This window comes from Acanthopagrus latus, chromosome 3 (genome assembly GCF_904848185.1).
Source record: "Acanthopagrus latus isolate v.2019 chromosome 3, fAcaLat1.1, whole genome shotgun sequence".
NCBI classification, from domain to species: domain Eukaryota; kingdom Metazoa; phylum Chordata; class Actinopteri; order Spariformes; family Sparidae; genus Acanthopagrus; species Acanthopagrus latus.
The window spans coordinates 17,277,995-17,290,503 of record NC_051041.1 but is presented as its reverse complement, the minus strand read 5'-3'; the positions used below and the strand labels follow the sequence as shown (position 1 = coordinate 17,290,503).

Sequence of the window (12,509 nt, the reverse complement as noted above, 5' to 3'; positions counted from 1 at the left end):
CAATGACATGAAAAACCTTTGTCCAAAAAAAAAAGAAGCCAAACCAGCACATTTTATGAAATTATTATTAACAATGTACAACAGAATAAAGGCATTTATAAATAATATGGATACATTTCACATTTTTAAGACATCACAAAAAGATTTACATGTAACATATCTCAAAGAGGCCCTGCACAGGGGTATAAATAGTTGTTGCTTTTACACGACCGAGATCTATTAAGGCCTGAAACAATTACCAGATTTACAGCTGAGGATCAGTCATAGATGAGAAAACTGTCAGTAAACTTCACACAATAATGGAATTAGCAATATGGAAATGCCATTCTTGTCTACAGAATGAGGAGGAGACAGGTTATAGAAGTAACACGTATTTCTTGGCTCTTGTTCAGTTTAGAAACATCATCGGCTGAACGACGGCGACGCCTTGAACCAGACATTTTGTTTCAGTCTATGGTATATAATTATTTCCTCTTAAAAGAAAGCTCCATAAATGTGCAGAAAACAACCAACACTGCAATATTTTACTACCCTGTTGTAAATGAAATATTCAAAATCAATACAATATTACACTTTGTATCTGAAATGACCTGGACAAAACATTTGATATACCCAATCAAAATGTGCTGGCATCATGTTAAACTTGTGTTTAACTGTGTATCTCACTGCCAAGATGAAACACAAATGCAGGTTGTACAATAAAAAGTGCTAATCTTTCTTATATGTCTGAGGATATACAGGTAAAGAAACATTGTCTATCTGTCAAATGACAAAATATACCATTTGTGCTGTGTTTTGAAATGTCCTTCAGACCAGTCAGTGCATTGTCTAGTGGTTGTGAATTGCTGATGTGGCTCTGATGCAAAGTGTCAGAAAGAAAATGGCAGATTGTGATCCCAGGCTACAGCACAGAAGATGTTCTGTACGTAGGCGCTCCATGTTCAAAGGCATCGAGTCTTAAGAAATCACTTGTTCGCTCAGTCGCTCACACGCTGACCGGAAGGTTCACTGGCTGCAACAGCAGAAGGAGGCTCTATATATAGTTGTTAGTCCTATTTTACAATAACATGTGCAAGCTGATGCAGTTTCCACCGGAGCTATGAGGCATGTTTTTGACTGCAGACTAAAGACACAGCTGAAGCACTGCTGTAGAAAATATGTGTCGCCCGCTATCATACAAATATACACAGACTGAAGCGGGCTCGCGGGACAGACCGGGCGTCGGACTGAGGCGGGCTCACGGGACAGACCGGGCGTCGGACTGAGGCGGGCTCGCGGGACAGACCGGGCGTCGGACTGAGGCGGGCTCGCGGGACAGACCGGGCGTCGGACTGAGGCGGGCTCGCGGGACAGACCGGGCGTCGGACTGAGGCGGGCTCGCGGGATAGACCGGGCGTCGGACTGAGGCGGGCTCACGGGACAGACCGGGCGTCGGACTGAGGCGGGCTCACGGGACAGACCGGGCGTCGGACTGAAGGCTCAGCCGCTGCGATGCGTCTCTGAGGCAGGTTATCATCTATGAGATGCTGGGATGGGTACAAAACTATCTATGTGAAATACTCCTTTCACAAACAGCAGTCATGAGCGCAAAGTACAAATTAAAACAAAGCCAAAAAAAAAAAAAAAGTATAAAATATAAGCTTAATTTAAATCATTAAATACTGTACATATCACATAGAATTTCAGAGCTACAGCAGGTGACCACGGTACCTTTCAGCACAATTTGCACATTTGTAAATTACTCACAAAAACATTAGCAAAAATATGCTAAAGGATGATCCAACATTTTAACAATTGCACTGAAAAGTTTTTACTTAACTCCTGACCTTCTTTTCTGTTTTTTCTTTTTGTTTTTAAAATCACCCAAGCTAATCGTTGGTCCATATTTTGTATATTTAGATATCTAACACTATTTTTGAAAGTCACCAGAAATACTGTACAAAGTAATTTTGATAATAAATTGCAGCACGATTGAACATTTGTTGTAGATATCTGAACATGTCGGTTATGGATCCACCTGAGTGAAAAAAAAACAAACAAACAAACAAAAAACACTTCCAACTGCTACTGCCATGTGGACGGAGCGTGTGCCTAGTGATGATGATATAATGACAGGAAATACAGAATGTGACAAAATGAACTTCTTATTAATATGTTTGGCTAAATAGAAGCGACGCTGCAAAAATTCACACAGCAAGCGTAAGGTCTTGAAATTAGAGGACCTCTTGTTTGAAATAAGATTCCAGATCTCGTCTCTGCACTTCTGTTGGATCCAGATGATGTAAACGTTTTGAGCGTTTTGTCCTTCTTTTTTTTCTTCTTCTTTCTTGCACTTTGCCCTGGAAGGAGCATCACCCCCTCTTTTTTTGGGCATTTTCTTTTCTTCAGTGTGCGACTTTCACAACAGTCAAAAAAGTACAGACTCTGCTCGAACATGGCCAGCAGAGAGACACTGTCTTCCCTGTGTTTTCACTCAACACAACTGAGGGAACGTCCTGCAGGCTCAAACTCCAGGCCTGCTCCTCGCTGCCATCTGTTACCTCACTCCAGACTCGGCCGGGGCGTGGCGAGTTTGGAGTGATCGAGGTGTCCATCAGGCGCCCGGTGTGGGCTGGCTGCCCCTGGCCAACAGCAATACAGTCAGACTGAAGAGCGCCATGGCCCCCATTCTCTTCAGCAGGGCCACGCTGTCTTTGGGAATGACCACCTGTGCCAGGTCGTTGGTGATGAGGGAGATCTCGTGTGCCACACAGACGAAGATGAAGGTGCTGACCATGATGTTCAGGGAAGGGTTTCCTGGGATCAGGACCAAAATCCCCTTGGTGTCTGCAGCCAGCCAGATGTGGTACTGGCATATGAACAGCTGGGGGAGACAAACGAGGCGTGATCAGCAGTACATTACTTATAAAGCTGGGATGGATCATCAGCTGCTTTTTTGACATTTACTTCCAGTCATGTTCGTGTTCCTGTAACTTTATTGGTGTTGCTCCATCATTTTATGACCATTACTTGACCTCAGCTTTGGCTGGTTAATCATATTAGTTCTATGGTGCCCTTTGCGAATGCCCTTGCTTTAGTGGGGGACATAAAAGTAGACATTTTATTATATTATTGCAACTGTACTGCCAGCTCGGTCTTACCTCCAAAGAGATCTTTCCAAACCATGCAAAGAATGAGCTATATATAGAGCGGGCGTAGCCAGGAATGTTCCTGATGAGAATGAAGGCCAAAATCTGTGGACAAAGACCGAGAGAAGACATTTCAAAGAGTAAATGCAGTGGCTGCAGTGAACTATTAACGTTAAGAGTGACAGAAAGACAGAAAATCCAATGAGGGATATCTTGGCCAGTTCAGGAGGAAAAAGCTCAACCATGTTGTAAATGACCTCACGTAATGTATGACTTCAAACATGATACCAGTATTATCTAAATCCATGAAAGAAGGCACTCCCTTGTTGTAACATTTGTGTCATCCTGCCCATTGTGCAACTAGGATAATGCCATCAAGGCAAATCCACATGAATTACAGTCGAGGGAATTTAAAATAATACCACTGCATCCTCTCATTAAAAGCAGGCAGTTGCAGGATCAACAGCTATCCAGAGATGAGTGATGAAGCAATGAAGTTTGTTACCTGGACGACAGAGATGTAAGGATGCATTTCGTTACACTCCGTTTTGGTTTTGCAGCTGCTGGCCCATATCGAGTACGTCTGAAACATCGAGAGGGGAGAAAAGTTAGTTAACAGGTTTTAATCTTTAGCTTGGCTGACTTGGTTTGATCAGAACTCAACCACAGACGACTCCACTGCAATCCTGAGCTGGTCTGACTCAACAAAGAACACAACACTGTCTCACAGCCACGCAGTATACATGTAGCACCAGGCAGACGTCACCTATGTGAGGTGAACCCTCATCGTTACTTCACTGACTTCATCTTATATTCTGCAGCATGGAAGCTGACAACAGACATAATTTAAACTATTTGTTAATGCTGTTATCAAGATCGCAAAGTTCTTGATTTCAGCATCATGAGGAAAGTAGCTTTGTTCTCTCGTGATAAGGAGCTAATCACTCATTATCACAAGATAACAAGAGGCCATGTTATCACTCCTGTTTACCAGAAATCAGGAGTGCCATGCCAACATGCATAAAAGGTGTGGAGTCAACTGTAGCAACTGATTTAAAATGACACTGTGGGATTACAGATCATCTACTGTTGATCAACACATTAAACTGTCCTGTGATTAAAGTCTACCACAAGCAGAAATGATTTTGAGGCTTTTTGTTGGAGATAACATTCAGTGCACAGTCGAGTGCACTTAAAATGTAAACGTACCCTGTGATCACGAGAAAACAAACTTTACTGTCTCACTTAAAGCATCAAATAAATGATTGCTAGCATGTCCCTTCTTGGCTTCCGACTGGAGACATTCCTCAATACAAAGAAGACTTTCCTCCAGACACTCAACAGCACTGAGAGCAGAAGGCTGCCAAGTGTCGGCCCCTCCCTGTGAAACCATTCTGTCCTGAGCTCCAATTAATTCATTTTTAGGGTTTAATAGGATACTGCTCATCGATGGAATAAATTACAGCAGTATAAAATAAAATGTGACAGGTATGAACAACACATGTCTGAGAAAGTGTGAAGAGTCTTACAGTGAAGGAGACGACAGAGAGGAAGAGGAGCAGGTTGGAGATCCTGGCAGAGAAGAGAGCGTCTCCTTTGCCCTCCGACAGCACCTGACGCTTCTGCAGCACCAGGTAAATGAAGGCAAACAGCATCCCGTGTATCACCGCCTGCAAAAACACATTACCACGTCAAAAATGTTGAGAACATTTGGCCCCACTAGAAAAAGTGTGTGACCTACTTTGACACACATTACATCTCTCAGAATGTGTGTTAATGCAAAGCGCCTCGGCTGGGTGCAACTGAAGTGAAACTAATTTAACTTACAAATCGGTCCAGCTTCCATCTGAACCACCACTCGTGGATGCTTCCGTTCAGCTCAAAGAGTTTGGAGATGGGCCACACAGAGAAGATGCTCTCAAAGAAACCCTGGAGTGACGCCGCCAGAACATGAATATCACATCAGCACGGCTTCAAATGAAGATCAGACCAGAAATCTGACTAACTACACACAACTTGGATGCATATTCATCTATTTTATATCACAAATTACATTTCTCTCACATTGTGCTGTGTGGCAACACCAACATGTGGGAATTTACACCTTTTGCGTGCATCAATAAAAGCCTGTAGTAAAATTGAATTTACCTACCTGTGAATAAGCAAAGAAGCAGATGAACATCAGGAGGCCCAGTAACTTTGCCAAGACTCCGAGGTGCCACATGCCACTATCTGTTCAGAGGACCAGACAGCCATCAGAAAGGTGCTTTCTAAATGTAAACCTGCTGCTGACAGATATTCTTGATTCACTGCGTCTGGGACTTTGGATATCATGGATGTTACAGAGTGAAACAAATATAAACCTACTGTTGGCCTTCTTCTGAAGGATCTGAGGCCACATAGCCAGCGTGCCGTAGATGACGACAAACCAGAAGGTGACCAATGGGACAAAGTAATAGAACTGGTAGGGTCGGTCCATCACCACACACAGCACCAACACCAGGAAGTTTAGACGGAACAGAACCTGGAGTGGAACCAACATGAAAACATACATAAATTAAAAGCGATGACGTCCCATTAATGTCAACACACCGGTTTGAGAATAATCTGAGGCCATCTCATGCTTCAGTATGATAGTATAATGATAGAGGAGCAGCAGTATATCCTGGTTAAATTATAACTAACTGCACTCTCACCTGACACACTCTATACAGGCCAAAGTCTCCTTTGAGCCAGAAAAAGGAGAAGTGTCCATATCCAGTCTGGAAAAGGTATGCTGCCACTAGCACCCGCACATGCATGTACACCGGAATGAACTGGAAGACAAAGAAAATTCATGTAAGCCTTTAGATCAACATCAATGTGGGGCGCCTCGAGGCTGGTTACTCCCAGTGTCGCACTCACAGCGCTGGCTCCAGATATGTGATAGATCAGGATGACGAGCTGCATCCAGCCTTTCCACTCGTCTGTTTGCTCTCTGTTGAGTAATTTGGTCTGTTTGAAAAAGGAAAAGAAAAAACATGTAGAACTGTACTACTGACACAGGAGTACAAATAGTTACTTAACGAAAATGTAGAATAAATTATCTCTCAGCAACAAAGAAAGTGAGAAAAATCCCCAGATCCTTTCATCCTCCATCAAAGTTTCATAGAAATCGTTCAGAAGATTTTGTGTCATCAATCATCTAATCTTATGACAAAAGAAAATACAGCCTCCTCTGCCGAGATAATAACTGCTAAAAGACTATCGCTATATAACGTACCCCAACAAGTTCAATGCCAAACAAAGAAATTCATCCTGCAACACTAAAACAATGTTATCAGTTTTTATCATGCTACTTAATTTTCTTTTTTCCCCCCCACACACTCTTATCGAGATGTTGAAGCGACTAAAATAAATTCCAAACTCTTTCTCACATGTAAGAACCATGTTAACACTTGTGGAAAACCTTCATGTGTTTTGCATGTAGTTAAAATTTTCATTAAACTCTGAAAGAAACTATAATTTCACATTGCACTCACACATATACTCCTTCCATCAACACGTCTGGTAGGCAAACTAGAGAGCAAAATCTCAGGACACATCTTCTTTTTATACACCAACTCGGTATTAAATTAAGTGAATTTATGATGTTGTTTGAGGCGTCCCCGTAATAAACCTTACTGCTCTGAGCAGTGGCTTCTCACCTCCTTGCTGTTCTCACTGTAGAACACTCCCAGTACAAAGATATAGATGAGAGGGATGAAGAATGTCGAGTGTGTGTAGAACTTCTGCTCTTTCATGAACACATCTGCTCTGTCACAAAGGTAGAAATAGCCCATGATGATGCCCATCCTGCAGAGGGCCTGGAAGGGAGCCTTTGGACCCAGGGGGACAGCTGCAGTCGCTGGCTTCTTCTCCTCAAGGCTCTCCACGTCTGGGGGCACAGGTCGGCGGTGGCGGTTGTTGCCAAGAAGGTGGAGGACCACAAAGATGAGGGCAGAGCCCAGGAAGAAACACGCCGAAAGCTTCTGGAGGAGGTTTGGGTGCGGTAAGGTCTGGCAGCAGGAGCCGTCAATGGGCCTTAGTCGCTTGTTGCACAACGAGTTCATGAGGACCATGGCGCCCTGACAGGAGGATCACACAGGGATGTGAGTAATATAACCAGACAGCGCTACCATGACAGCTGAACCTGAGCCACTGAATAGAACCATCTAATTACCAACAAATAAAGTGTAACCCTGCCTACCACATTCCTGGTGCTCTCAGGCAGGTGCAAGCCGTCATCTGACAGGGTGATAGTTTCCATCGCAGCCTGGCGGGACGCAGCCAACAGCTTGACCCGGGACCTGCCATTACGCTTGCTGCTGTTGAGCACGTCCACCGCCGCTTCATTGTAGAGCTCAAGCTGCTGGTTGGTGATCATTTTCCTGTTGTCACTCAACACCTCCTCATTTACTGGGTCTGGAGGACAGCGGTGTGATGGTGTAGGATTGTGCAGAGTGAACAGGAAAAGATTGAGTTTAGAGGCTGCATGTATGTACTCTTCAAGTCATGTAGACTTTTTAGTCCGAGGTTCTTTTATTAAAATGTGGCTCTTGTGACTGTAAGTTACAGTGTTTCTGTTAATGTAACTGTTTGGACTGTAGAGGTTAGATGATCACGAGGGACTTAAATGTAAAATAACTTGGCAGGTGTGAACCATCAAGTCGTTCTCACAGTTATCACATTTGACATGAACACCCAGAGTTCACTGTGATGACGGGAACATGCGGTGATACTTCACTAACATGACGCATGGGAGGATCCTCGATGCTGAGCTCACCTTGCAGGACCCAGTAGACCTCTCCGTGGTCAGCCAGCCTCTCCAGGTGCACAGCGATGGCTGTCAGGTTGACTCTGTACTGCTGCAGGGCCTCGCTGCTGCCACTGTGCAACTTGATGGACCACTGTGGTAAACAGATTAATGGATCAGATTAAGACTGACAGAACTCAGCCACCGCCTTGTGTTCTTCCACTGTGAAATGTGCAAGCTTTGCTAAGCACTCATTTATACAGCTTACTGTGGCAGCGCCGAGGATGACAACATCTGGCTTTGCTGAAGCTTCCTGCAGCACATGGGAGGAGTTGAGATTAGAAAGGCAAATCCAGGTTTATACGACGGCATCTAGTAATTACTTTCATCATTCATCTGCATATTCATGTTTAGTCTATAGAGTGTAACACAACTGTGACGATGCTCATTACAGTGTCTTCTTGACTCTTCATTTAGTATAACAGATGACAGAACAGCAGCAAAGTTTGAACCAAATGTTTTTCTCATCAACAAATCATTGCAGCTCTGCAGGTTTTCTGAGGCCTCCTCACATAACAATCCTCACCACTTGTTAATAACATGCAATCTTACTTTTGTCCATGATGTCAAAAGCTCCTTCATGGAGTTATTTGCCTCTGGATGCCACAGGAAGTCCTGCACACAAAGGACATGTTTCATTTCTATCAGTGTGTGTGTTTACAGACCGAGAACAAGAGATACAAAAAGGAACCAGAAATAGCTTACCACATTAACAGAGGAGCTCTCGTCTTCAAAAGAAATGTCCCTGTGCTTCAGACATTACATGGGGACAGACAGACAGACACACAGAGAGAAAGAAAGCCTGTTAGGCAGGTAGTGCTCCTCTTTTTCCCCTTCTTGAGATCAGACCCAAAATAGTCAGCACTGTTGCATAGCTCTATGCATATCACTGCTTCATTATTTGTAGCACTCTGGTATTTACTCACATTATTTGCCACAGTGTATTTTTACACCTATTATAGAATCTCGACAGGCAGGACAGGACGTCGTCTTTGTACATAATCAGAGCAGAGTATTGAGCAACACAAACGTTTGAAGTTTTTCCTCCTCAAGAACAGGAAAAAAAACAAAAAAAAAAACATCCGATACTTAATCTGTGCCAAAATGTGTTAAGACTCAATCTGTCATAATCAACTGAGGAAGTGTGTGAGGAAAAAACATTTTGTACAGGAAGACACGCAGCCTCAAACTGTTGCAACACATGCAGCGCTACCACTCTGTCTGCTCTTCTCCATATGCCTCTGGTTGACATCTTGTATGGAGTTTTCAAAATATAGTGGTTGACTATAGTGTGATGGGATAAGGTGGATTTTAAAGTGGAGTATATTTACTGATTGTGATAAGATACCTTTAGTTTGTAGAGTGTTCAGGACACATGACCTGAGGGTGAATGTAGGAATGACTCACAGTGTCCACACAGCTCTCACTGCTGCTGAACAATATTCAAAGAAAAACTGGTGCTCTTTCGCAGAATTACCTTGTTTCCATCTTCTCTTCGCTCAGGATTAATAACTTTGATGAAGGAATAAAACAGCTGCCTGATGCGTGAATCACCAACAAAGGCCACCCGCTTTTCAGCAAGGCAGGTTTTGGCTTCGCTGTAAGACAAAATGACGGAGAACGACACGCTTAAAGAATTACAGACAGCAATCGTTCATGTGCGGAGTGGTTCTTTTTATAAGTTATTCAAAAGCAGATCTTATTATAGTCGATGCATGTGACAGTACCTTCTCAGTTGGTTATTTTGCTCACAAATTACCCGTTCACACTTACAGACACACAGCAGTATAGGAGCCTTGCAGTTTGTGCAACTCACATGCTTTTGTATTTGTGCATCATGCAGCCATACGGCTGCCATACGTTCTCCCCCAAGTAACGTCCTCTGGACAGCAGCCATTCACATGAGTCTCCACCTGCAGGCAAGACACACAGGATCTACCAGTGAGTAAGAGCAAACAGAACAAACGCTGCTCTCCCTTTCACTCACAGTTTCTCCCTGACTACAACTGAAACCTGCTGTCTCTTTAATTCCCTGGCTTTTTATTCATTGCTGTCAAAAGGCTTGAATACAATACTGGCTCTGCTGGGGGCCAAGGTACAAAATGAAGCCATCAGCAATTTAGCTCCACCATAAATCTCTCCTGCTATTCATTTGTGTGCAAAATGAAAGGAGCCATCTGCAACTGAATCAACCCATAGAAACAGGGGAACATGAAGGGTCGGCGGGCTGGCGAGAGAAGTGGGCATGTAGTGTCATCGCCAGCCAAAGCAGCTGCTGTGAGTGTGTGTGCACAGAGGTTTCTGGCTCCTGTCTCCTTTCATGGGCAAAGTCCACGATATGCGACCCAGCTGGAAGGTGGATCTATGCCATGCTCATATTTCTTTACAGTCCCACTCTGGGCTTTGTGCCATCGCTGTCACAGCCTGTCTTGGGATGTGAGACAGGGAAAATGAGATCCAACCCATTACACCTGAAAACGAGTGTCAAGAGTGCATCAGTGTGCCTCACTAATCTGTGACAGACAGCAGGCTGCTACAATATTGTTCAACAGCACTGAGTTAAAGCTGCAGCTGAGGGCGTTACTACCACATTTCTGATAGCACTTATCATTTTACAGCAACTAACTGAATACTTACTGCTGTGGATGTGAAGTGCATTAATCTGCTTTTATTAAACTCCTTGTAGTGTCAGTTGATAGCGACATCACCCCACACACGGCTCCCTGTAATCAAGCGTGTCCTGACAGGAGCATGTAAACACAGCTAACGCTAGCATAACGCAGTGTTAGCTTAAGTCTGCTAAGCTAGCCAGTCAGAACCGATTTAAGTTCGTGCAGTTAAGTTACCATCAGTCGCTGTAGCCTGACTTTGTGAGCTATCCTCCATCTACATGGTTTAACATCCCCAACCTTTCAAAGTACCGCTGGACAGCGACGCTGCACCGACCAGCAGAGAGAAGCAGCCCCAGACACAAGCGGCTAGCTAGCTAGCTAACATTAGCAATAGCTTGTGTTCACTGGCTGCATCGATACGAGTGAAATAAACGTGAGAACACTCACCTCCATAGTACCGCGAAGCTGTGTGAAACACGAGGAGTAGCACGACGAGCGCTATCGATATCAGTTTGGCATTTTTAATGGTGAAATGTTGATTTATCTCGCGTTTGCCCAGGCTATAGGCCAGGACCGCCATCTTTGCTCCTCCATGACAACAAGCACCTGTGCAGTCTCGCGGCGGCGCCTCTCCGGGTGCACCATCTGCCCGCTCCGCTGCTCCCTGCGGCACCGCCTCCTCCTGCATCACGGCGCAGCGCAGCCACACGTCACAGGCCACAACGTGTCTCAAGTCTCCAGAACTTCACCAAGTTACTGTCCCGGAGACACACGGTGACGTCAGCAGAACTTTGCGGGATAAGTCAAAGTTTGACGACTTCACGAAGCGAAGGTGCGCGCGTGATCACCGCCGACCAGGTGTGTCAGAGAGACATCAGGCTCGCGGTGAGAAGAGATTCTGAGAGAAAACTGAAACTGAAATGCTGTTCACCATCACATGACTTCTGTCCAATCATCAGACTCACCCAGGGTCCCCGGAGGGCGATGACACAGTTAATGATTGTGTGTTTTGGGTGTGTTTCTGGTAAATGATCGTTAAACGTTCATGACGTGTTTCATCATCATGAACACCAGGATGCAGATGCTCCTGAGGTGTCCAATCAGGTCTGGAGATGGATCAATAACACCAATCATTTACAGGGTTTTTACTTTTTATATGTATTATTTTACATATTTAAGGTTAAAGATGCCCTGTGAAGTTTTTTGATAACAAAACAAAGTTTGTGCTGAACGTATCACCTCCTCATTACATCTATATCGTTCTGAGTCTATTGATAGCTTGCAGTCATTTTTGGCCCACTGTCATGTTAATTTGTATGTTAACAAGTCAAACCAGAATGGCTCAAACATCAAACAGAACATCAGAGAAACTACAGTGTTTAAAACTCCACAGACTGGCTTCAGGAGAATTATATTCAGTGATATTATGTTGCTTCCATCAGTTGAAATGCACCCACATTATTATATTCTGATGTGTCTTTGATGGTGTTTTCTTCCCCACCCAACATCTGCACATGTAAGTTTAGTGTTTGATGCGCACTGGACCTCAGGTAGATCTCACCTGAGATGTGTTCACTGCAATCTGGACCTTTTAACGTGGATTTCTCAGTGTTGCACATATCAGACAGATCAGTCACACTAACGTTGCTGATGATCCGATTCTTCTGTCGGTGTGATACCTGTCATCTGTTCTCAGACCAGTTTTAGTTGGGGGTCCAGGTTGGAGCCGGCTTTTTATGCTACCCGAGAAAAAAGACAAATCCCTCATTCAGACACGGGATGAATGAAACTCAACAGTGTTTACAATTTCAACATTTGTAATTGGGTCTTAAACTGCTGAGACAATTTACTCCACGTTTCCCTTCAGACCAAAATCATAGCAAAAAATCTGTTACTGTATTATTGATGCAGACTCTCATTCAGGGAACCACAGGG

The 12,509-nt window shown here is 44.1% G+C and overlaps 1 protein-coding gene across 3 annotated transcripts; it reads right to left on the bottom strand.

Annotated features, from left to right (window-relative positions):
* Positions 1 to 47: 47 nt before the first annotated feature.
* Positions 48 to 11,557, bottom strand: casd1 (CAS1 domain containing 1). 3 transcript variants are annotated; one of them, XM_037091563.1, is made up of 18 exons: positions 11,022 to 11,557; positions 9,779 to 9,875; positions 9,440 to 9,560; positions 8,668 to 8,712; positions 8,515 to 8,577; positions 8,171 to 8,215; positions 7,933 to 8,056; positions 7,357 to 7,571; positions 6,815 to 7,234; positions 6,033 to 6,122; positions 5,825 to 5,944; positions 5,496 to 5,652; positions 5,281 to 5,360; positions 4,956 to 5,057; positions 4,658 to 4,798; positions 3,634 to 3,711; positions 3,141 to 3,233; positions 48 to 2,863 (listed from the first exon to the last, which is right to left on the bottom strand). In XM_037091563.1, exons 1-18 carry the CDS (start codon positions 11,260 to 11,262, stop codon positions 2,594 to 2,596), a joined length of 2,502 nt encoding a protein of 833 aa, XP_036947458.1. In that variant the 5' UTR covers positions 11,263 to 11,557; the 3' UTR covers positions 48 to 2,593. The 3 variants fall into 3 exon arrangements, with proteins under 3 accessions (XP_036947458.1, XP_036947468.1, XP_036947477.1); XM_037091573.1 differs by having other exon boundaries at positions 11,181 to 11,554; XM_037091582.1 differs by lacking the exons at positions 9,779 to 9,875; positions 11,022 to 11,557 and having other exon boundaries at positions 8,668 to 8,707.
* Positions 11,558 to 12,509: the final 952 nt, after the last annotated feature.

What these genes read in the sequence shown, in the direction of transcription:
- casd1 (XM_037091563.1), bottom strand. Translation starts at nt 11,262, where the DNA reads ATGCAGGAGGAGGCGGTGCCGCAGGGAGCAGCGGAGCGGGCAGATGGT. An exon ending in TCATCCTCGGCGCTGCCACA is followed by an intron (nt 8,057 to 8,170) that starts GTAAGCTGTATA and finishes TGTTTACCACAG; the next exon opens with TGGTCCATCAAGTTGCACAG. An exon ending in CTGAGAGCACCAGGAATGTG is followed by an intron (nt 7,235 to 7,356) that starts GTAGGCAGGGTT and finishes TCCTCCTGTCAG; the next exon opens with GGCGCCATGGTCCTCATGAA.